Genomic DNA, 27,207 nt, shown 5'->3' with positions numbered 1-27,207 from the left:
AATTTTTTTTTAATTAATTAAATTAAATATATCTTCATAAAATGAGAGATTCTAATAAATATTAAAAAATCTTTGTTAGTATGATGATTATATTGTCATGAATTTATGTATTTATAAATTTGCATTAAAACCTGAAAATTCTAAGATAACTATATATTTTTAAATGTATATATATATTTTTAATTGAATAGAGTTGAATGCCAATATTTGGTTCTTATGTTGGAAATGTTATGTTATAGTGAAAACTAAGTTTATACATATATCTCATATATAAATATTTCGGTAATTATTGCATAATCGAATCCTATTGGCGACTGTCCATAAGTAAATACTTTTTAAGACTGGTTTTTTTGCATTTTTTTGACAAAATATATTTTCCATTATAATTAATCTTGAATAAACTTGAGTGATAAATCATTGCATCGATTTTGAAATATTTTATTATTGGAAAGTATATTTAATTGTGTTTAATAATGTATGATATAGTGTATAGATTTTAATATTTTTACAGAAGATTTTTTTCTTATAAAAGCACTTATTATTGAATCTAATAGACGATTAAAAAAATAAGAGACAAGTCGATATCTGATAAAAAGAAATTGAAAACATGGAGATCAAAAAGAAGAATATCCTTGAAACGAAATAACGCATGAATGGATGTATTAATTTAAATGTATAATTGTATTTATTTATACATCTGGAACGAGTGATAATAGACGAATCATATGTAAATCTTGTAAACTCTTTGCGAATATTTATTTTATACATAAAAATGTATAGAATGCATATAATATGCAAAAATATACGAAATATTCAAAGTATAGTATTCATTATCTTTATCAACAAATCTTTATTTAATTTCCATTTATTTAATTGCTTTCGTAACATGAATTTATATAAATATCTAAATGTATTATTATTTATTTACTATTTATTTACTATTTATTTATTAAATTGTATATTCATAATAAATATCAAAAGATATGAATATTATTTTCAAATAGTATGATATTTATAAAAATGGTTCTTGGAATTTGTTTTTTAATTTATGGAAATAATTTATGAAATAGAAATATCAAAAAATAGAATATGAAATTAAAATAAATAAAGTAATAATTTTTCTAACAAAGTTTTTTTAACAAAGTTTCGTTAATAATACACTAATATTAATATCAGATATATTGGTAAATTATTTGATTCTTTTTTTAATTCTCATTTAATAAAGATGAATCATTTTTGACCTATTATTTCCAACAATGAAAATGATATTTAATATCTACAACTCAAATATGAATAAAAAATGATCCAGATTGGCTATTTTTTGGGGAATTAAGATGTTTATTTTATTAATAAATATTTATTTTTACAAATATCTCATATAGAGATATATATCTTCAAGAGTTTTCTTTATAAATCTGATACCAATTTAAAATTGAATTTTGCTTTTGGATTAATAACACTTTTTCAATATCTTAATAATTTAATTACATCAAACGATTATAACACCTAACTATATCTTTTACTATATCATTTATAAAATAATTACAAACATTTCGAAGCAAATTTAATTGGATCGACGATGAGCAATATAAGCACGAGTTACATTCGCAACACAAAAGGATCCAAAAATCTTACTATCGATTTCACGAACCAACTTCGAGGAACTCGTAAATCGTGGAACAAATAAGCAAACAAACCAATTAATGTCTTCGCGACTTTACCCTCTTTCCATTCGACATTCCTCCCCCGGGAATTAACCTAAATTTAAAGTTGACGCAAATAATGGGGTCGTTCGTAAACCGCGCTCGATAAATTCACCACCCGTCCCGAAAATATTTTCATCTCGCGCGAAAGAAAGCCTATTTCCCCCCTTGTACGCGACTCCGGTGTGACAGCACGGTCGGTGATAATTAAAAAATTCAATTTTCCGTGTTAACGCCGCGACCCGAAATTCCACGAGCGAAAATACGAGGGAGGATGGTGGTGGGATTTTATAATTTTTTCCGCGTGCTTGTCCCCGCTTGGCGGCAGATGCTCGAGAGTGTTGAAGCACTGGTTTGGAGAATCCTCTCGAGCCGCGAGGAAAAACGTCGTCGAAAACGAAAGGTCCGCTAATTGGAGAACAATCCGCGAGACGCTTTTGCCTGGAACGGCTTGTTAGGTGACCAGTGTTGAATTAAATAGACTAGTGGGGAAAATTTATAATCGCTTTCTTATTGTTCTAATTGTAAGTCGGAGTTAAATCAAGTAGGCTCGAGGATGAAAATTTGAAATCGCGGTGTTAAATTAAATTAGGATATTGGGAAAAGTGTGTAATTGCTTTCTTATTGTTATTAGTTAGCAGATCGAAATTAAATTAAATAGGCTCGTGAATGAAAATTTGCAAACGCTTTTTTATTGTTTTAATACATATAATTTAAGATTAGATTGAGATAAATTCTTTTTTAAATAATAATTATAAAATAAGATTTTTGTATTATTTTTTAAAAATTTTAAAAAATTTTACAATTGAAGTCTAATCTAAGTCTTCTCTAATTTCATGTAGATTGAACTCTTTCCAAATTATACTAATATATATTTATTTTAAATATATGTTTTATTTTAAATAATATTATTTGAAAAATTCTTATATTTGAAAGATAAATTATTTTAATATTTCTTATTTGATTTAGATACTTCGATATCTGTTATTTGATTTCACTAGAAAAATATTAAGATATTTTTCTTGGTATGATATTATGAGAATAGTTGTTCTACGCGGAATTTCTATCTTTCAGAATCAATTTTCTTATGTCTACATCTAAATATAAATATTTCTTTTTATAACTTTTGTTTTTTTTAATCTGAAGATTTGTATTTTTTTTTTATATAAAGAACTTTATTATTATCTATCTCATATTTTTTTTTATCATTATTTTAAAATTAATTAATGTTAAATATTTGCATAGATAAAAGATAAGAGCAAATATTAATCTTATTATAAAACAAGATTTTAAAATGTATTTATAAATATTTTTATTTTGAATCATAAATGATTAATTGTTATAGAAAAATTTTTCTGTTTTTTATTTATTTTCGGATTTATAATCCAATGGTATTTTTAAATTTTACTGTAAACTTCTTATTCTTGTATTTTATACATAATCAGATTACCTTGGATTTTTTTATTTTAAAATATATCTTAGAAAATATAAGTGAATTTATCAATATTAATTTATTGAGAAGAAGTACACTGATTATAAAATTAGTATGAACTTTTATGAACGAAAACATACAACGATTAATTATAAATGAAATTTTAGCTATAAGCATTTTAATGCAAAATTAAATTCTAATTAAAAAATGACATCTTTACATATATAATTTTTATTTTTGTTTTAATTTGACAAATTTTAACTTTTCTTTTCAATTTTATAATCATTTTTTATTAGTTTTAATATGCTAAATATGATTTTTCAAATCGTTTTTTTTCAGATTTTATATTTTTTAAAAAAGCCAATTTTTAATTCCACAACAATAATAATTAATCAATTGCTTTTTTTACGAAATATGATCGAGATAAAATAAATTAATATAATTATTAAATTATAATATAATGTGAATAATATAAATATTTTTTTTATTTATTATATGTTGTATCTATCAAAAAAATAATAAGATAATAAATATGTAATTTTATTATCATACCATTATGTTCGTTTAATTAGTTTATTACTTATTTAAAAATAATATAAATATGAATAATAATTTTATTTATTTCAATATATATATTTATTTTTGTCAACATCAATATTAAGTTTCAGAATTTTTTAAGCTTCATTTTTTAAATTTCTAAATTCTGTGGAATGTATAGTAATTCCAAACTTTTGGCTGTTAGTGTATATGTTGGATATCTGGGTGATATCACGTAAATTGGATTGGAAAACTTTATTTTTGACCGATATGTTACGCAATTATATGATGAATTCGATTACAACTCGATGGTGCACAAACGAAAATTACACCGCGTGTTATTCGAATAGGGAATTGTATTAAAGTTTATAATTTATATATCTCTTGTTTTCAGAAAAAAATTCAAATTTTTAAATCGAGCATGAACATCTTATCTCCAAAAAAATCTATACTTAATCACAATTTAAAGAATCAAATTTTTTTATTGCTTTTAATTCATATTATCATATAAAATAAAAAATTATATAATTATAATTTTAAAAATAAGAATCACAAGTTCCTTTTATCTTTAATTTGTATTTTTGCCATAAAAATATCTAATGGGAATATCAAGTTTTAAAAATTATTAATACTGCTTTCTATTTATTATAAATGTTAAAAAATTGTAAAATTTTAAAATAATATTAATTATTCGAATTAATTGGAGAACAAATTCAAATAAGCGATCAGAAAAATAATAAAATCGATATACGAAACAATTAAAAATTAAACAATTCTTAAATACAAATCTGTATTTATCTTAATTTTTTATTAAAAAGAATACAGTTAATTAAAGAAATGTATTGCAAAAAATAAATTATCGTTTTTAAATACTATCCCAAGATACGATCCCATAAAATGCAAATATTTTTTAGTTTAAATACATATTCATCTTATATATGGATAATTGATTATTCGAATAACAAAATTTTTAATCACATTTCATATAGAAATAATTATTTAAAAAATTTTCTATTAAAGGAATTATTTATTTTTTTTTTTTTTTTAAACACTTTTTAATAGCTTTTATAAATGAAACGATAAGAATTTTTATCTCTTCTCCTTACATTTCTTTCTGAAGAAAACAATCTTCTTTCTCTGTATTTCATAACTGCAGAAGAATAAAGTTAACGAAGTTAATTATCAGAAAAGAGTTAAAAAAATCGTGTAAATGTTGAATGATAACATCTTCTTACAATTTTTATTTGCTTTTAAGCGCAGCAAAATAATATTGTTTAATATTGGCAAAGTTGAAGATTATATAAAATTAAAAACATTTTATTTCTATTATCTATGCCTTTTCTTTTTCTCAAAGGTAAACAAAATATTTTCTCGGTCACTAACAACAAGTTTTATAAATCTAGAATAAGACAATTCTAGATCTAAAGGAATTTTTCCGCATAAAACCTTGGTTTTTGTTTATTTACACTCTAGAGGAGCCCTCTCAGGAGGAGTAATGAGTTTTATAAGAGGGTGTAAAGATAAGAACTACCTGAAAAATTTTTTTTTCGAGAATCTTTTTCATCGTTAAAGCCGAGAACACCTTCGATATTGCAGAAGTATTCGAATTCAGAATTTTTTTTCCTATTTTCTTTTTCATAGAAAAAAATCTCGTTTCAATTAAATACTGCACCGCGAATGTCCTCTATTAATATTTAATGAGTTCGAGCATACATCTATCAAAAAATGTAAAAAGAAACATGATATATATTTGCTTTTCGAATGAACGGAGATATGTATTTGAAGAAAAAAGGAAAAAAAAAAAAAAGTATGGAGCAACAGTGATTATTTTACGGTTTTGCGATGCTGCAATACTTTTAACTGTGACCTTTTGAAACGAGCATGAAGCAAATGAAAAGTACAATTAATAACGAACATACGTAATGATTACTGCATGCGTACCAATTATCGAAACGACGTGATAAAAACATCAAAAATTTATATTCAAAAGAAAAATATTATAAAGTGTGATTTATGATAATTATCACACATTGAAATACAAATTATCATTTTAATGTGTGGTGATTATTTATAAAAATAATTATTTATCACGCTTCGTGTTTGATAATTTTTTAATATATTATCAAAGTTATCAGTTTGAATAATGTTGTGAAGATTTTACTTGGCGGTCGTTATTCATTAGTTATTAACAAAATTATTTCTTCAAAACAGTTTAGTTAAGTTTAAATTAATTTTAATTCGAAATTTATTATTTATTATAGACAATTGATAGCAATATCTATCAGGCTGCTTTATAGCAAATTAAGAAAAGTTTCCTAAACCCAATGCAAATCATATTTAACAACTATATAATTATATTTAACAACTAATAATTAAATGAATTTTTATTTAATTATTTTATTAATATTTGACGTGAAATGAAATTTAGAATAAAATTTAGATAAAAATTTATTTAATTTCTGATTTTATGCTTTATATTAGATTAGGTGAGATTAATAATTTTTTGATAAACAACTGTAAAAAAAACGCTATTCACAATGCTATTCTGTGTGATAATTTTTATCGATATTAAAAAATTATCAAGATCAAAGAATAATATCTTTTTACAAATATTTATCTAATATTTTAATCGAATATAATGAAAATTAGATACATTATGAATAAAAAACAAAAATAGATCGTACAACTTTCCACGCTTTTCCTATTTTTTAAAGACACGTGGCGCTTAACGTTTCTTGTTTGCGTGTGAAACGCTCGTAAAGAGAATCGTATTTCAAGGCATCGCTCGTAAAACTAAACTATTCTGTCAATCTTGAAATGCTTATCCTATAAATAACACTTCTATGTCCAGGTGCAAATGAAGGTTTCCTTCGTGCGCCAGTGACGGATGTATTTTAAAAAAAAAAACTCATCAAATATTATCTCTCACTATATCATTTACGTTGAAGCCAAAATTACTGTAAACTTTATCGATATCTCCTATTACATCGATTTCCCTAACTTCTAAACACCTGCAGCGTTTATCAGAGTAAATTAATTATGAATTATTCAACTAGGTTATGCAAAGTTTCGCATAACTTGTGGTTCAACATGAAAGATAAAAAAATTCAGATAAAAAAAATAAAGTGATATAAAAGTAATGTAAAAATGATGTAAAATATTTACATTCGATATTTTCAAGAGATTGTAAAATAATTTAATAATAATGATAATTTAACAGTTATAGTTATATAAGTCGATAATACTATATAACAAATTATACAAATTTTGGAATCTAAATGGAGGAAAAATTATCATTTATAATTTAGAACTTAAATGGAGAGGATAGCTTTAACCCTAATAGATAATTTATCTAGGTACTCATATCCCTTTATCAAAAATGGAATTTAATATTTTTTGTTTTCTAATTTCGAAAATTTTTAAATTTATCCTTATTTATCATTATTGATTTAAATTCAAAAAATTTTATATTAAAAATTTATTTATTATTGAAAAGTTACATTATCGATTGTGATAGAAATAAACTATGAATTTTTTTGTATTATTTTTTAATATTATATTATATACATATTCTACTTTTATTTTATTTATAATCTTAAATATGATATTTAAATATGATAACCGGCCATTTGTTTATTCGGTCAGGGAACTCATAAGGATCGGTTACAGAGAGTTTATTGTATTAAAATCAAGAAGTTCAATGACATCGAATATTTTGGATACTGACACAAGAATTAAAACTATAAACTAAAGCTAAATATATAAAAATTCTCAAATTAATGTAATCATTCACCGATCAATTTTTCGAGCAAATTTTCGAAAACAAGGCATAATTATTTTCAAATTATTATTTAAACTCGTCCTCCCTTAACGATACGTCTAAACGTCCACATTATCGTCATCATCGATAATCTTCTGTGCCCACTATCATCCATTCAAATTTCAATTAGCCACGTTCGCTGCTCCAGGGCTTGTTTTTTCTTTACAAGCTCTTCGATCCAAGGATTCTTAAACGGAGACTCGAGAGAATACTTGAAGGCCATCGGTTAACGCGAGAAATAATGCGCGACCTAAATCGCCAGTTAAGAGATTCTCCATTTCGAGAACGAGGAGGGCCGCTTTGAAGGAATCGACGGTCCAAAAGCGCCATGCCAAATGATAGCGCGAACGAGTTGGCACGACAAGGAGTCGAGTGGAAGATCGCGTGGAAGCGTAATGTCGGAACGTTGACCCGACATTTCCCCGAGGAATGTTATCAAACCGGTATCGATTATGTGCCGGAAAACCCCTCGATATGCTCGGCTCGACTCGGCTCGCGGACGTTCCACGGGCTTCCAAAGCTTCTTAACTCGTCTTGGTGGTTTTACAGGTGAAAGACTCTTTCTTTTTTTTTTTTTTTTTTCTTTTTCGTCTCTCTTTTGCCGGTTAAGGATGAATGTTATTGTTCGAGGAAGCAACGATATTTTTTGTAGGATTTGACGCGATGATTTGGATTTTTAACAGCCAATTAAGGGATCTTCGAAGGAAAGAGGGATTATAATGAGTAGATTACTTTGGAAGTATGAAATATATTTTATAGACGGGAGATGAAGATGAGTGAGTAAAGGTAAAATTGAAAAATATTGTTTTCAAAAATAATTTAAATTTATAACAATACGTGATAAATTCTTAAATTTGATCAATTTCCTAAAATTAATCTTAAAATGAAAAAGTTTTCATTCCATATTTATTATTTATTATGGAATAAACATTCTTTCTATTTTTAAACTTTTTTTATTTTTACAACGATAAAATGGAAGTATGAAATAAATATTGATAATCTTAACAATCTCAATAATTATTTTAGTATCTATATTATATTTTAAAAAAGTATAAGTTTAAAGTTTCAACAAGTTATTGAATTGCATACTGATACAAGAGGGGATGATATTTATAGGAAGAGAAAAATAATTTAATAATTCTTTATTATAGAAAGTAATTAACTTTTAACGGATGTATAACTTCTGACGTAACATTGTAACTTTTTCTACCAGACGTATGGTCGCCTCTGATGTGATATTGTAACTTCACCCTATTGAACGTACCTAGATCACGCATAATGAAACTAAATCTTTGAAATCATGCAATTGCTGAACATACGAGTATCTGGATTTTCATTTTATGCACAAACGAAATATGAATAAATGAATTATTTATATTTTTTCTATTAAACATGATATATATATTAGATTATAATTTGAATTAAGTAAGTTTTATCTCTCTTGTGTTTTTTTCTTGCGATAAAGAATATATACAGAGTATATTTATAGTGTAAAAGTAAGAAATTAGGAAAATTATTCGCTATATGCTATAAATCTATTTATTGATTTTGATTCTACCTCTATTCTTGAGCATAGAAATAAAAGAAAAAAATAGCAACAATCAATTCTTTCAGGGAACAAACTTTTTTATATAAATAAGAGAACAATCTTTTTTTTTTATTAATTATTAACAATAAAAATTCTTCATAGAATTTTTTGCAAAGATTTTAAGACTTTTAATAAAAAATATATATATAATGTAATAATATTTTTTCATCCGCAAAAATGTATTATTTAGTTATTCAGTAACATAACATCTTTTTTTTGTTGAACGCTGAAAATGTTCAATCAAAATATAATATCACTTCGGTTATATCAAATTTTCAAATCTAAAAAATTATTAATTAATTTAATTCATTAGCCATTACAAAAATGATTTGAGATTCAATCTCTCCAGAATTTTTTAAACGAAATATTTCTCATATAAAAAGAAAGAAAAAAAAACGAATCAAACCCATCCACAAAATTTCCCGAATTCTCTCTCGAAAATCGTAATGGTGAGCGATGGAGCTGGTGTCGAGAGATATCGATTCTCTGTCAGTGACAGTGTCGATTCTCGCGATGCCACTGTTCGAACAATAACCGATAGTTGTCGCGTATAATAACGGACCCTGTGTGTGTGTGCGCGTGTGAGAGAAAGAGAGAGGGACAGAGGAAGAAGAGAGAAGGAGAGATATACGCATGACCTGAATTACGAAATCGTGGCCGAGCAACGGGGAATCGAATGCATCTTTTTATTCCGTGCGTTTCGTTGCGTTCGATACACTCGGCTCGTTTAAATAACTAATGGCCGGTGAAGGGTGGAAATCGGTGCGCGCTTCCGTCCGGATATGCGATACGACGGATATACGGCACGCGAACCCTCGTCGTGAGAAATACGATCGAAAAGATGGAAACGCGGCTGAGCTGCGACGTTTGAATTCGCGTGCAAAGACAAGGCGCGTTCGATAATCGAATCGATTATCGATATTTTATCGATATCTTAATGATAATATCGTTAAGATATCGTTAATGAACTAGATATTTTTTTTATCGAAAGTTATTGTTTAAGGTATGTAAAAATATTATTTGTAATAAATTGCAATAATAATAAATTTTATTATTAAGATATCGTTAATGGACTAGAGTTCATATTTTTTTTTTATCAGTTATTGTTTAAGATACGTAAAAATATTATTTGTAACAAGTTGCAATAATAATAATAAATAGATTTTCTTGTATAAAATTTATAGAGTGTTTATTTGAGACATTTCTATTAGTTACGATATTTTGAATATTTTGAAAAAATCAACGAAATATCGTTTATCCATGGATAATCATTAATTTTTAATGAAAAATTTGAATAAGAAAACGTGGGAATTCTAATTATTTTTATCTTATCGATACAAATATTATATGAAAATGTTTCAATAATCTTTATCGGATAGTTTTATTTTGTTATAAATATGGGATACACGTTCGAAATTTGATTTACTTGAGATGCACTTATTCGGTAACTTTTATATAGAATAATGTATAAGGAGATTATAAAAATACAAATAACAAGACGATCGAGTTTTACTAATTGAATTGAGTTTATTATACTCGGCTCAGAGTGCTTTTTTACGAATGTTACTAATTTTCTTTTTCCTCGATGCATTTTCGAAGAAAAATTACATTGTTTGTAAAAAGAGATACTGTTATGATCTGTTGATGCTATATGATGACAATTGTTCAATAATACTCGATTACCAATATACCAAGTTCATTAAAATTATAAACAAATTTTAGGTTGAAATTGCAAAAAAAAAATGATTTCAATGATTTTTAAATATTAGTTACAAAAGACAAGATTTGGAATAATTAATTTTCGAGATATTTGCAAGAAAAGAATAATTTTTTACATAGAATTTTATCTATTATCGCATCCATGACAACGTATGCCACTGCCACTTATCTTTTGTTAATATAAACATATCGCGATACAACTAACACGTATAACAAGTAAACTCATTAGAAAGTTATTTCCTTATTCTGATAAACTTGAAATATCTCCAATTCATAGTTTAAGCATTCCACAGAATTCGTTATATTGTTAATATTTATTCATAGAGAAAGCTTAAACAAAAATAAAATGTAAAAAAAATTCTCTAATAAATTAAATTTATATAAATTATAATTGTATGGAATATACTTCCTAGAATTCTTATTACAAATATATATTCATTATGAGCTTTTAAAACTATTGGTACACAACTGGAATACTTGCATTTTCTTTGAGAATAATTATCCATATGAATTTTTTTTAACAAAAAATTTATTCTTGGCATGTTCTAAGATATATTTTAAAATAAAAAAATTTAAAAAATTTAATTTAATTAAACACAGAAATAATTTAAAAGTCATTTGATCATTTACATTTAAACAAAGTAAAAAATTTGGAACATTGGAATTAAATTTATCAAAATGATTTTCAAATTTTTCTGTTGTAAATATGCAATTTCTTTAAAAATATACAAACAAAAATTAATTTCTAATATTGATTCGATTCTTTGTCTTTTGATATGATTGGAAAATCTATATAAGTATTCGAGCGACTTAATCGTTTATTAGATATTCGATAGTCTTAAATGAATTTAAAGTAATAAGAGAATTAGATATTAAAAATATTTAAGAAGGATTTATTTCTTAGAATTTTTTTAAATGAAGGATCAGATATGTTTATTGAATTTTTCTCAGTCCATAAATAATCAATTACAAGAGATAATGTTGCAACGTAATAGGTATAGTAATTCTTGGATAGTGCATGAATACATATTAGCTACGGAAAATGTATTCAATATTCAAGCAAATAAATATATGGAAAAAATCGTTGTAGAGAATATTTCACGTAATTTTATCGAAAAGATCATATATTTTTGTTGCGTTTAAAATTTTATAAAATTCTTTTAGATGCAGATATTAATAACAATCTTTGCTTAGTAACAGATAAAACATAACAGCTTTAATAATAAATCTATAACAATGTCTACTTCAAGAATGTTAAAAATCATACACAGAAAACAAAATTTATTGTTGCAACTTGTTAAGTTTATTATTCAAGTGATTATTACGTCAATTATGAAAATAGAAAAAAAAAATTAAATATTCCTCTTATCTCACTAAACCCTTCTAACATATTAAAATTATCGTTATTTCCATGAATGGATGTAATTTTAAAACACTTTTGTATATAATAAAAGCAATGTTTTTTTTTATTTTTAAAATCTGATTACCTCATTGACAAAAGAATTAAAAGTGAAAATATTAAATTGAACGAAAATCAAGATGGCGAAATTTTGTAAACTCAAATAAAATTTAATCAAAATTTAATAAATTTTAAATATAATATAAAAACTAATAAATCATACATAATTATAGCATGATTGTAACATAATTGACTTTTTCATTCGTAGTGGCAGAATATTATATTTAAATCAAATTTATGCAGAGAGTCGAAACAAACACAAAAGTCTGACGCAAATTTAAATTGTTCATAACTCAATAAATAAGCTTCAATGATATTTTTATACATCAATTTTTTTGTTTTGCTTTCAGAATTGATCCTTTCATGAATATATTAACATCTCATATAAAATATTACATTGTCGTCTTTATATAATATGAAAATTCAGATACATTTTTCATGTCTTTTTTTTATTTCAACTTCGTAATAAAATTATATCAGTATCTTTTATATCTCATTATATATAAAATATTGTATCTTTTTTATTCAAAAAAAATAAAATTTATCTATAAATAAATAATTATTAAAATCAAAGTAAATAAATACATATTTATATATACTTACATTTCTTTAAAATTCTTTTAAAATCAAGTTCAAACAGGTGTTACAAACTGTTAAATTATACCAGAATAAATGAATAATCACAACGTTTCCAAATTATATACTATTTAATCCGACATAAAATATTTTCATCGACCACTGAATTGTCGAATGACATAGTTACATTTATACACTTATCCGAGCAACACAATGAAATTCGTTAATTAATGCAATATAGATTAATATGGTTTGAACGCAGCGACTGATAAAGAGGATCGATGTAAAGGCGATGCGCTTCGCCGAAAACGCACGACCCAAATTATCAATGCGTGACCCCTGTTAACGCGATAGATCGACTGGTACTGTCGGTTAATCCGCAGCATCTTGAGAATGAACCGCAGACGTTTAGCTTGTCGCTGCGTTGGTTCATATCACAGTAGTCCTTAATTATCCTCTCGTGAGAAGACTATCTAATTGGTCGATCGGATCGCCATTTTGAGAAACGAATGAAGGTTTCTTGGTAACGATAGAAATGTTTTGCAAGAATTTATATGATCATAATTAATAAACTAATTACGACTTGTGCACGAATAATGAATCTCTCTTATCATCTATATAATCAAATGACTTTCTATTTTTATATTTGTGCAAGAAAATATCGTATAAATTTTCCTATATTTTTATAATTAAATATTCGTGCTTTCGAATTTTTCGATCTTATTTCGATACAATTTTTGGCATAAAATTGGGATTTAACGTTGGGACGAAAATCGTTGGGAGAAAATTTCATTTCTGAATTTTTCCAAAGCGATTTTTATTTTTGCTTAATTATAAACTTTTTAGATATTTAAATAGATGAAAGAGTGTATAATAAAGTAAACATTTTAGTAAATATTTCAGAATTTTTAAGAACATAATACAATGAAAAGAAAAAAAAAAGAAGAAGAAAAGAGAAAAAGAAGAAACGACCTAGATTGCCCAAGAAAATGATCAAAAATATATTTGCTTATGAAGGGTTAATTAAGAAAAATTTTTTTAGCAATTTAAAACCACGATTAAATTGAAAAGAATAATTGTATTTACATCTGATTAAATTTTTTACAAAAATAATTAAATTAAAAATAATTAAAAATATCAATTTTTAATTATACAAGTTTTTAGAAAATAATTTACCTTAAAAATTACAATATATAGAATACCACAAAGATTTTACATTACAGAATTCTCAAAGAGAAGTTTCTAATTAAACATTTTGGAGAAGGATAGTCCAATGAAGACAAAATGATTCAATTTATTTAGGATTTATCAACGAAGGATCTCAAAGAGTTTGTTTAAGCGGACAGTGCAAGGGTCAGAGGATTTAATTTATTCGGAAACTTTGTCGAGAAATTAGAGATTACTCTATAATGAAGTTGAACATAATCTTACGCGACATGAAGAAAGAAGCTTCGTTCGCTTCGAATTATCGTGAATTCGTCAAGATTTCCGTTTAAAGAATCAAAAGCAAATTCTACAGGCACGTTAATTTGTATATATTCCAACTCTTTTATATTTCGCGATATTACTCTATTATCATAAATATCATGGAAGGATGCATTTTACGTAATTTATTAGGCAAGTTTGTTTGCTCTTACTTTCCTTGTTCTTACGATTCAAACTTGGAATAGTGATATAAATTTTATTTTTAAACTTAAAATATTTACTTCGTCAAGTTTTCAAATAATTCGAATCGAAAATTAATTCAACATCACATTACGCATTCATCTTTTTCTTACTTTGCTTAATATTCAAAATTGAAGTGTTATAAATTTTACTTTTAAATTACAAATTCTCAACTATGAATTTTAAAATAATGCCTTTACTTTTCATCTTTCTTTGTTTTTTGTATTTGCCTTTTTTATTCGACTATTACTCGAATTTGAAATAACGATGGATATACATTCTATTTTTTTATTTGTTTGTTTACTTATTTTTATCTCCTCTTTCATATTTAAAATCTGTGTAAAAAAAAATACGAGACAACAAAGCAAATATACGCGATTAATTTTGTCACGTAACTTTTTCCACCATTGCGGAATTAGCAAATTTTATTTTTGAATACTAAATCTTTCTCGTCAAATTTCCAAACTAGCTTGAATCGAGTAACACGTACACATTACATCGTCAAATTATCGACTACTTTCACGTAACATTTAAGCATATCGCTTTTCCTTTGAATGGCTTCGACGACAGAAATAGCTGGGATAGCTCTTTGGGATCCGGTTTTGCGACTTTTTTATCATCTGGTTCCGCGGCCGAAGCGCAAGGTCCTAGGAATAATTTACGGTAAATTCACAAATCCGGAACCATGTAATTGAATGGTTCGATCTGCATCTTGTCATGCTCCGATTATCGCCCATTGTGCCTCGATTGATTCTCGGATATCGAGTTTCGCTATACGTCCACGCTTTTTTAACTCCTTCGCACGATCCCATTATGTATTGCGCGATAAATGACAGAGGTCATTTAACGATCAGATTACTAACTCGTGACGTGACTGCGTCGATCGGTTATCACTTTGAAACGCAAAAAAGTTATGTAAAGAGAGAGAAAAAAAAAAAGAAGGAAAATCGAGTTGATAATGTCGTTTGTTTTATTGAAGAAAAATTCTTTAACATCTGACTGAAAGTGTAGAAAACTGTTGAATTATTGTTAGATCGAGGCATTGATATGGTATATTTTAAGAAAAAATAATTGACGCGATTAAATGGATAACAGACGAGACAGATATGTTTCCAATACAATTGAAAAATATTAAAAAAATATTCATCTGAGTATTTTTATTTTTTTAACAAAAATATTTCGGTACATTTTATTTTATTTTCAAACAATTGTATAATTGTAGAATGAAATAATAGATAAATATTTATCAAAAGTAGGTCTTGTATTTTCTTTTATCGATATGGCAGAGATATTTTCATATATTCAACAAAAATCAATCAATGTATATAATTATGTATATGTTTATTATAATCTTTTTATGAATTTGCTTTAAATGAAAAATTAAATAAAAGGAATAATTATTTAAAACTAAGTATTTATTTAATTCATTATTTAATTTTTTTGTGCAAGTGAAAAAAAAATTGAAAATTAATATTTTGTATCTTACATCTTTTAAAATCTAAATAAAAAGTAAATTAAAATTAATAAAATTAATAATAGTTTTGACTTTAAGTAAATGCTGTATCAAGGAATTTTTATAATTTTATTAAATAATTATAGAATAAAAAAAAGTTTTATAATCTTTTATTTTATAAAGGGGAATTAAAATTTTTTAATCGTTATAAGAAATTTCTGCTGTTTGAAATCAATTTGGAACTAATTAATCGGCAGACATTTTACATTCAAATGTAATCTTTAAATAATTAAATAATGAAATGAGTATCTATATATATTATCAACCCAAAGAATATCTAAAATTATCCTCTAAACATTTTATTCAAATATAAATTTTTGAAATAAATTTGTTATTTTTAATTATATAATGTTTATTTTTTCCATAAAATTAATTTCTATAATATTAATTACATAACATTTATATCACATATTCTAAATATTTAGAAAGAAAGAGGAAAAAAGAACATTGAGATGAAATACTCAACATTTTTCACGAAGTCTTTCAATTTTGCTGATTAAATTTTTCGAAGAATCGAAGATAATTATCCCATAGAATTTCATTTCTGCAATTTGGCTAAATATACTTGGTCTGTATTAATTACAGTATTTCCATTGCTTTGAGTATATTACAGACTATTGCGACTGCAATGTCGCCTTTTGTTCGATTCATAAAGAGAACGATACTGAATACACTCTTTGCCAGGCTCCATTGTAAGACTTTCTGGAAACCTTAATACAGAATGTGGTACGTCGAACTTCTGAAATGGAACAGAAAGGAGATTTCCAAGTTTACCTAAGCAAATGTTCAACTAATTGACCCGTTTACCATTATTTCTACATTCTATTTTTCCTTTGTTATCTCATGGGATGATCTAATGTTCCGTTCTTCTTTTTTTTTCCTTTTATAAGTATTTTCATGTATTTCGAAATAAAAAATTTTGAAGTTTAAATAAATGGTAATAAAATTTTTATCGTATTATAAAACTTTAAATTTTCTTCGTAAAACTTGGTATTAAATTATTCAAGAAGTTTAAACTTAAGATTTATTTCATTTTCGCATCTGAAAATTCTTGTTTTTTATGTAAAATACTAATGACGATTACGTAATCAATGCTGATTTTTCGATCAATTATACGATATAGAATAAAATTCAAAAAATATTTTACATATTCAATATATAGATATTTAGAAGAAATATTTATTTCTATTTTCCCATATATTTTTAATATCAAAATAATTTTTGAGATTTATTTTTGAATTATAATATTTTGAAAAAATATTTAGAATATCTAATATCGTTTTTAATTTTAAAAAATTACTTATTTCATATATTTTGTTTCACTTCAATTGATCATTTATACATTATAATTATACATACATTATAATTAATCAAAGATTAATTATTTGTGTGTATATACATGTAAGATAATAAATTTTAAATTAAAAATATTTAACTCATAATAAAAGAATCAATCTAAAAGTTATGACAACAAATTCAAACGTGAAATTTGAACGAACTTTATTCGAAAATAATTTTAGAAGAAAATTTATAAAAATCTATGAAAAAATGTATTTCAAATGCAAACTCAATTTAAACAAATAAGATTTATGAAAATATTTATTGAAAATATATATTCGAATTGCACGAATTCGCAGTTTATTCGGAGTAGATATAAATTTGTTTAGTTTATTTAACATTTATACAAAAATGATTAAAATTTCGATTTTAATATTTCAGATGAATGCTATAGAAATTCTACAAAGTTCTACGATGTAGAAAAAAGTTTCGCTTCTCCGAAAATCAATCGGAATTGACACGTTTTCAGCGAAACAAACTTTTATTCCATTAAAATTTATTCATAAAATTCAAACGTGTTCTAAAATTGCAAATAGATGCAATAGATAATAATCAAATAATATTGAAAATCAATAATAATCAAATAATATTGATATTAGATTAAATTTGAATTAAAGAATTTATTCCAAAATTAAATGAAATTATTCGAAATTTCAATTTCAAAACCACCCGTATGAATGATTTTTATTATTGCATCTTATTCATGATTTCAAATTTCATGATCAAATTTAACACAACTTTATCATATATTTTCAATATAACTTAATAATGTAAGAAATTCTAATTTAAAATTTTAATTAGTAAATATCGAAAGTCGCGACCTTTCGTTTGAATACAATGAAATTTATTTTTAAATTACGTTTAAAGCTATTTGAAATTTCAATCTTTGAACTATCCATTTAAACCATATTTATCATATTTGCACTTTCAGTAGACTTAACTTAATAATAATTCTATATATTACGTAATAAATGCACACACATAACTTGTAACTAACTCCCACTCGTATCAAAATCGAAAAATTATTCTACGATACCTCCGAAATCGATATTTTCGAAATTTCATTATTCCATCCTAATTCCTATTTCTTCGAATTTGTTGCTGCCTAATAGTAAAATTTTTCCACGTTTGACAGTTGATAGGCAATAAACACGTTTATACTCAAGGATCGGGAAGGAACACGTTGTAAACAGGTATCGATGCACAGCTGAGAGGGGAACGAGTGGATTGGCGCGAAGACAGCGAATACGAGACAGAGAATGCACGACAGGAATTATCGACGCGCGCGGCTCGAGTATACCGCTATACCAACTGTACGATCAAGGTCGCGAGAGAAGTTCTTCCGCTATATACGTTTAGGAAATCTAAGAGAATGCTTAAAGACCGTTATTTTGATCCTTTCAAATCGTTAATTTCAATCATCAATTTGTCTCGATTAAATCTCGATTAATCCATTGATAGAAAAGAGACAAGCAAATCCATTGAATACTTTGAAACAGGTTAAAAAGATTGCTCTCTTCTTTATATTCGATCACCATTTATGCAATCATTTTTTGGGAATCGAAACAAGAGGGATATGTGTATTTGAAAGATCTGTCAGGAAAGGACAGCATCGATAACGATCCGTGTCTCGAGCAGAGCGCCTCTATTAATCGAATTTCTGTCAGTCTCCTGTCAAATATTCATCGGTCACTTGGAGCCGTCACACAATCTCGGAATCATTCGATTTCGTGAATTTTCGAACGATATAATAGAATAAAAAAAAAATAGGCGAAATTTTGAAACGAAAAAGATTGAGTATTGTTTGAAGGAGATACGAATATACGTATTCATTGAGATACATAGAACTAAATATCTGAATATACAACGGATAGGCACGGAAATTTTTCATTGAAATCCGTGAACGTGACAAGGATACGAGAGAAAGCGAGATGGAGAAACCGCGTGCTTAGTCGCGCCGACGCATCGTTTACAGCTCACTCACCTGCGAATCGTCCGCCTATCAGCGCGGCCAAAGTTGGACTAAAATGCAACTTCAGGTGCTCGACAGGTTCTCCGTGCGTTGGTGTCTCCTATGTGCAAGTACCACCTCGATGCTGGTCCTTATTCTTCTCGTTTACAGTTAAACGTTCACTGTTTCCTTCTCGTAGAAACGTCACCTTCGTTTCCTCGTTGCTGAGCTGGTCTCGTGAACACAGCTCCGAGCGAAAACCCGCCAAGACGTTCGGGTATTTCGTCGCATTCGTGCACGAACAGTAACTGGCGGCCTTGTCATCGAAGCGATCAGTACGGCACCTGAGCGCGCGTGCACTCCAGAGAGCCGACTCCGGAATTGACCAATAGGAATACGTTGCGGTAGACGAAACGCATGCGCGTGTCATCTACAATATGGCGGCATTTTTCGAAAATTTCTTTTGTTGAACATACATGTGTAATGCGCGTTACAATAATTTTTCATTGTTACTTTATCGGTAAATTTAACTTTTGTTAATTTAGTTTAATTATAACACATATATATTTCTCTACAAATGGTGAATTTATATTAATTATTATTAATTTGTTCAAATTTTTCTTTTTCTTTTAATAATTCGTTATATATTAGGAATATAATAATTTTAAAGAATATATTTAATATGTATGATATAATTTACAGCAATATGTGAATTAATTGAATAAAAAAATAAATTTTATTAATCAGCATATTTACAATCAATAATAGTGATTTGCGTTTATAAAATAATTTACATTTGAGTTTATGAATTTAGATTTATAATTATTATATATATATATATGCGCATAAAAAAAATTATAACTCTAATATGATGATAATAAATGATAATAATGTAATATATTTTTCTTATATAATTACGATATTTACACTTTTTAACTTTATTACCATTTTTTTGTCATTTTCATCCTTATCAATTCAGCATAGAAGAGATTACAACGCTACCAATGGTTAGAATTGAAACTAAAAATGAAATGGCATCTTATGGTACTTCGTGTTCTGAAATACCAACCTTAAAGAAAAGAATCAAAGTGTTTCTTACGCCCTCTATGATTAATTACGATTAACATAGGAATTAAATTTTATTATTTTCCATTTATTATTTTAATTATTATTATTTTAAAGGTAAATAAATTATCTGTTTAATTATTAATCGAATAAATATAAATAAATATAAAATGAATATAATTTTTTATTTTAATTATAAAAATTCAAAATTTAATTTCAAATTTAACTTCAAATTAAATTTCAAAATTCAAATTAAAATTCAAAATAAAATAAATTATTCAAAAATTATAAACCAAAACTTATGCTGATTACTATAACTTTAGAATAAAATAAAAAAGAAAAGAGAAAAAATTATATATCTTTAAACTTTCAAAATATCATAATGTATCTTAATGTTTCCGTTATATATGTATGCATTATACATGTGATGAACTAATTGCTTTTTACTTTTACTTTTAATCTAGCATTACATTACAGACAATGATTTATCTGATATTACGATACACTTTGATTATTGATTATTTTGAAACTTTCTTTTTGATTGAAAAAAAATTGTACTATATTTTATCTATTATTAAATGAACATTTTATTTTCTTGAAACACTGATTTGAATATATATCAAAAATGAATATTTTTATATTTTTCTATGCGCATATATATATAAAGAAAAATATTGTTTATATATTTTTTTGTTTATATTTTTTTTCTTTCTATCGAATATAATAAATAATATATATATTTTATTATTTTAATGTATATATTTCTTTAAAGTAAAATTTTAAAAGTAATATAATATTATAAGAGAAATAAAAATATAATTTTTCTACTTTTACTTTAATATTTGATAATTTAAATCTGTAACTTTAAAAAATAAGTAGATAAAGAAAAAAGAATAATTTAACCGTTAAAAGAGTTTTCATTTAGAATAAAAAATTAATTACACTAATTGATTATTTATATACGAATGATAAATAAGCAGATAAATAATATATTTTAAGATAAGTAAGATAAGTAATATATTTCAAAATAAAATCATTTAAAAATAATTTTATTTAAAAATAAAATCAAATTAATATATAATTAATTGTTCTATATTTATTTCAGTATTAATGAAAAAGCAATAAAAATTTTTCTAGATACATTTATCTTTGAAAAGAAATAAAATGTTATGTGATATGTATGAAAATTATTAATTGTAAATTATCATAGTATTCCATCCCAAGCAAATGATAATCTGCAAATAAAAATCACAATTACAAAACATATATATAAAATTACAATTATATTAGAATAAAATTATATTAAAATAAAACAACTAAATTAAAATAGATTTACACTGTAATGCAAGTTGTTAACTTCAACAATCAATGAACAAAGACAAAAACATAAAAAAATTTAAAGAATTAATTTTATTATCACAATTTTGGATTAATGGATAAATAAATAAACAATTAATAATTTATAAATTCATTAATAAAATACGAATAAAACTATTTGAAGCATAATCACGTAACTTAAATCGATAACACAATTTTTTCACAATGATTTTCGATAAATGAATGATGCCTCACGCTAAAATTCACTTTAATCGTTTCTAATTGACTGGTGGGGCATTTCTTATTTATTTAAGCCGTACGAAAATTAAATTATTATACAATGCCTATTAATTATGGATTTTTATTATATTAAAATTAATTTGAAATAAAAATTAATCAGATTATAAAAAAATTGAATCACAATTAAAAATTAATTAAATCTGAGATTAATTATAACTTAGAAAATAAAAATAAATTAAAGAAAATTAAAGTATAAAAAATAAATTAAAATATAGTTTTCTTGATATTGCTTTTCAAAGAATAAGTTGTCGAATATTATAATTTTTTTTATTTCTATAATATTTCTAATATAGTATTTTTAATCAAATACGATTTGAAAACTTTAATTTGATATAATTTTTTCAAATCATTTATCACGAGGAGTTGATCTTCTAAGAATATCTTCAAATAATATAAAAATAAATTATTAAAATTAATGTAAAATACATAAATAAAATAATAATAATGATATAAATGATATAATAAATTAAAAAACCAAAATTAAAGATATTAAAAACAAATATTGATTAAATTAGAAAAATCTAAAATATAAAAAAGATATTTTTTTATAAATCTAAAAAATCTAAATATAAATATTATAAAAATTGAAAAAACACAATATGATCAATAATATTTTAATGTTTAAATTTTTATTATTAATTTATAGATCTAACAATTTAATACAGTAATAAATATAATACTATATATTTTTAATTATTTTTATAAATTAAAAATAAATTTATACTTTTTGATTATTACAAATTTTATTGCGTTAAAATATTCTAAATTATGCTATGAGAAGAAGTTAGAATAATTATATTAAAATAACCACATTTTAAATCGACTACTAGTCGGTCAATATTATACTATTAATTATTTTAATTCGTGTAAAATTAAAAATACTGAAGTATGCAAGATTTGTAAGTCTTCTGTTTATTAAATTCTCTATATCAACGATGGTTTGATCATCTCTTCTCAAATAATAAATGCACTTTGAATTCGACTGTTTTCAAAGCGATCTCTTGATCTCCTCTTTGGACTTTGTTCCTCTGTCATAAAATATTCATGAAAATGTATTGCTGTGCACGTGGCACGTTTCACTGTCAGTATACCAATGGAGTTCATTTTGAGAAATTAAGAACGAAATACAGTATCGACGAGAACATACTTGTACATTATACAATACAAGAGAGAGTGAGTGAAATCTTATCGATTTTACACGGTAACTAATTACATCGTACGAATATATACGATAATCGAATTTTTGAGGTTCATACATCAACGCGTGATTGGATCGGAATTTTTCCAAGAGGATGGACCAATTTACAGCAATATCTTACGTTTGAATACGTCACTGTATCACCTAAGAATCTATCGAATTTATCCAATCGAAATATTACGTTTTTACATACTTTCCATCGAGAGGTTATTAAATATTATTATAATAATGCTATAAGGTAGACGATTCTTAAATTTAATGAATTCGAGGATTTTCTTTCATTTTAATTCCCTAAATCTTTTTCAAAATTTATTATTTCAATCTTTGATTTTTTTCAATCTTTTTAAAAATTTATTACACTTTCATGTACGAGAAATGCTAAGAATTTATTGAATAAAAGAATGCTAAAAAATAATTTGAATGAAATTGGAATTACATGATATTTTTATTATATTTTTCATAATTGAATAAAATGTCAAATTTTAATTTGAAAATTCCTTTGATCTTAAGAGGTTCACGAATCATAATTTAAAATCATAATTTAAAAAATTTGATCTAAGAAATCTCAATAGATCTTTTTAATTTTATAGAACAAATTACAATTCATTCAAAATATTTAAGAATCTAAATAATTTATAAATCATAATAATTAAAACAATTTTCGATTTCCATCATTATTTATTAAAAACTTCATATACAGGCACTGCCAAACGTCGATTATCAATTCGTTTACGTGAGCAAAGAAATAGAAATCTTAGGAACTAGCTCTTATTTCCGCTTCATTGTGACCCCAAATGTTCGTCCCCTCGATCTAAGCTCGAATACGCCGAACGTAAGTGGAAGCTTGTAACGGGACGATTTCTTAATTTCCGGTTGGTCGGTGCAAACGTCAACCCATCATTAAGAATCGAACGAAATTTTGCAGTATGACATTGTCAACGATAATCATATACCCACGATTCTGTCACCGACAATCGGGAACACGGGAAAGATAATCGGATGTAGCCGATCGACCGACAATATCGTTCAATCGTATCGTACGAGGCGATCGTTTGGAGATCAAAGACAGAAAATGGAGAGAACGTGCCGATTTTGCTCGAAATCGGCATCGTTCACCACGAACAGGGTGAGATAAATATAGTTTTATTTTAAACCTTTGTATTCTTTTATCGATTGTTTTCGTTTTAATATTAGAATATTTCGTTTAATTTTTAATAAAAAAAATTATAAAGCTTATATATATTACAAAATTGAAAGAAACTATGATTTCTTTTTCTCGATTTGATAAATAATAAAGTTGATAAATAATTTGATAAATAATAAAGTTTAGTTAATAAAGTTACATTTTACTTGACACAACAATCGTTTTTTAGAAAGTAATATTATTTTTGGTAGGATCAATTCTAGAGGCCAAAACAAACAAAAGTTGGTATATAAAAATATTCGGTTGAGACTTATTTATTAAGTTATAAACAGTTTAAATTTACTTCGGATGAAACGAGACAAAAGAAATGAGATACAATTTCTTTTCATTTTATCTACGTTTCATATAATAAGTCTCAATCTATATTTTATTTTATCTTGGAGAATTGGTTCTCTGAGAATGTTCCATGAATACATTAATAATCTGTATAATTTAAATGATTTTTATAACATTTTCAATTTTCGAACTTTAATTGATCGATTAATCATTTTCAATTGATTATCTTTTTATCATCACTCTTTTTCCAAAAAGTTCCCCAATAATATATCATCATGAAAAAATTTTATCTTAGGTTCAATTCCTAGTATTGCATAATGAACAACTCGTATCGAGAGTGAACCGTCTCACTCGCGACTTAGAATTAACAGAAGCAACTGTGAAAAGCGAAAGAATGGCGCAAACAGTTTTGACAAAGAAATTGCAAGCTTACGAGACGTTCATCGCGGATATGTTCAAATGTCTGAATATCATGGGAACTGTAAAGATTATGGATAAATCAGGAAAAGAGGTATTAATTTTATCTTTTATATTTTTTTTATTTTATTAAAACATTCACTATCTAAAATAATCATGTCATGTGAATAAGTTAAAAAGTTTTAATCAGATCAATTTTCTAAGGAAAATTTTAAATTTTATTGATGCAATTATTAAAATAAAAAGATCACGTGAAACGATTTTTCATTATTTCTATTAATAGAAATAAAATAATTTAAATAATAGAAATAAAATAATATTAATGGAAATAAAATTTTTTATTGTTTCAGATGATTGTACAAAAAATAAAACCAAAGGATCTACCTCTGATGCGCGATGAGGCAGGTGATAAACCTCTTCCTATTCTTGAAGTTTCAATGTTGAATCAATCCTCTGAAATGAAAGAATATAATAATGAAGCAACAATAAAAGTAGAACGAGTAGAGAATATTCCTCAATTACCGGTAAAAGTTTATCTGATAGTAAAAAGATAATTTTTGATTTTTCTCAATTTTAGTCATTTAGTTATTACAATGTTTCTTTAAATAGTTTCATTTTATTGCTAAAATGAAAAGTTAAGTGAAGGAGATTGAAAATAATATATTTTTTAAAAAAATATTTCTAATGTTACATAAAATTTTATCTATATATATATTTGTTTATATTAAATGTAAGAGCAGTAAAACTTTTATTTTTTATTTAAAGTATATAAGTATATATAAAATGTGATTCCGATGGTAATACGTATAACGAGTGAATTGGTAAAAAATTATTTAATGAATTGTTTTGAAATTAAAAAATTAAATTTGAAATATTTCAATCCAATTGAGTTTGGATATTTCATAGAAATCATTAGTATTTATCCATAAAAAGCTTGTAGAATGTGGAAATAAATATAAAATAATTATTAAACCACTGAAATCATAATAATAATGACATCAATTTCATTTCTATTGATATTTATTGATAAATCTATTCATAGCATTTCTGAAATGTTTAAAATTCAGTTAAAATTGAAATATTTTAAATCTATTAGAATTTAGGAAAAAAATAACTTTCATTTCATTCAAAATTTTTTTATATTATCCAAAATGTATTTATATTAAGATAAACATATATAAAAAATAAGTGAAGATCATATATATGCACAGATTCTATTTAAAAAATACGAAGTTATTTAAAGAAAAAAAAAAACTGTAGTGAAAATTGAGAAAATCAAATTGCATAGTTATCGATAAAAATCAACATTTTACAACGATCATGTATAAAGAAATAATTTTCGTAGCACATATTCAAAATAGAGGATAACAAAGAAGCTATGATTAAGAATTGGAAAAAAGATATAGAGTTCTCCGTGAAAAAAGAATTCACGGCTGTCAAAGAAGAGAAAAAGTTTGACATTAGCTTGTCCGTAGAAGAGCAGCAGCCTCAGTTCGATACGAATATTTCGATAGAGGCGACAGGGATTAAAGAAGAGGATCATGAGAATCGGCGGTAAGAAACGGGTTGAACTGCAGATTGCAAATCTAGCAGCGCGTTGTTTAATAATTCCAGCGGTTCTTATATAACGAAAGAGGCCACGGGCGCAACGAACGAACCGGAAGATAATACATGCAAAGCCACTTGTAAAATCGAACAGTTTAACTGTGCCGAGGACAAATTAGATGATACGAAAAATACAATCTATGACGAGAAAAATATCGGGCAAAATATGGATTCGTTGATAAGCGTGGACTCGTTAAAATGTTGTTGCGATTGTCATTTGAATACGTCAAAGACGCTTAGTATTAACAAAAAGATTGATAGCGATAATGTGAAAGGTAGATAGTAAGATTAAGTAAATATTCATATACGAGAATAAAACTGCATGCGTATTTTCATTTTGTTTATTTCCTTTCGAAGAATGGGCGCTTCAATGCGAATGTGACTTGGAGATATCCGATGAAATGTATCAGATGATCGATAACTATGCGGAACGGCGTCATAGTAGTAGCATTGACGTGACGAAAAATGGCTTATCCGCGATTCTGATAAAGGGTAGAAATGCCAAATTTGGTGTTATCAAGTAA

General features: G+C 25.3%; 2 protein-coding genes across 2 annotated transcripts in view; one reads left to right on the top strand and one right to left on the bottom strand.

Moving 5' to 3' along the window:
- LOC122717428 (protein GDAP2 homolog) overlaps positions 1-19,598 on the bottom strand; it is a 91,208-nt gene extending 71,610 nt beyond the window's left edge. The window contains exon 1 of the mRNA XM_043941473.1: positions 19,335-19,598. The gene's annotated coding sequence lies outside the window, so the exon portion shown is untranslated. The remainder of the gene's footprint in view (positions 1-19,334) is intronic.
- Positions 19,599-23,027: 3,429 nt separating this feature from the next.
- LOC122717444 (tax1-binding protein 1 homolog) lies at positions 23,028-27,207 on the top strand. The gene is made up of 9 exons (XM_043941497.1): positions 23,028-23,156; positions 23,232-23,387; positions 23,882-24,013; positions 24,107-24,307; positions 24,957-25,172; positions 25,429-25,602; positions 26,424-26,632; positions 26,693-26,958; positions 27,041-27,207. Exons 1-9 carry the CDS (start codon positions 23,028-23,030, stop codon positions 27,205-27,207), a joined length of 1,650 nt encoding a protein of 549 aa, XP_043797432.1.

This window comes from Apis laboriosa, unplaced genomic scaffold, assembly GCF_014066325.1.
Source record: "Apis laboriosa isolate Shangri-la unplaced genomic scaffold, ASM1406632v1 scaffold50_cov145, whole genome shotgun sequence".
Lineage (NCBI taxonomy): Eukaryota > Metazoa > Arthropoda > Insecta > Hymenoptera > Apidae > Apis > Apis laboriosa.
This window is presented reverse-complemented; position numbering and strand designations above follow the sequence as displayed.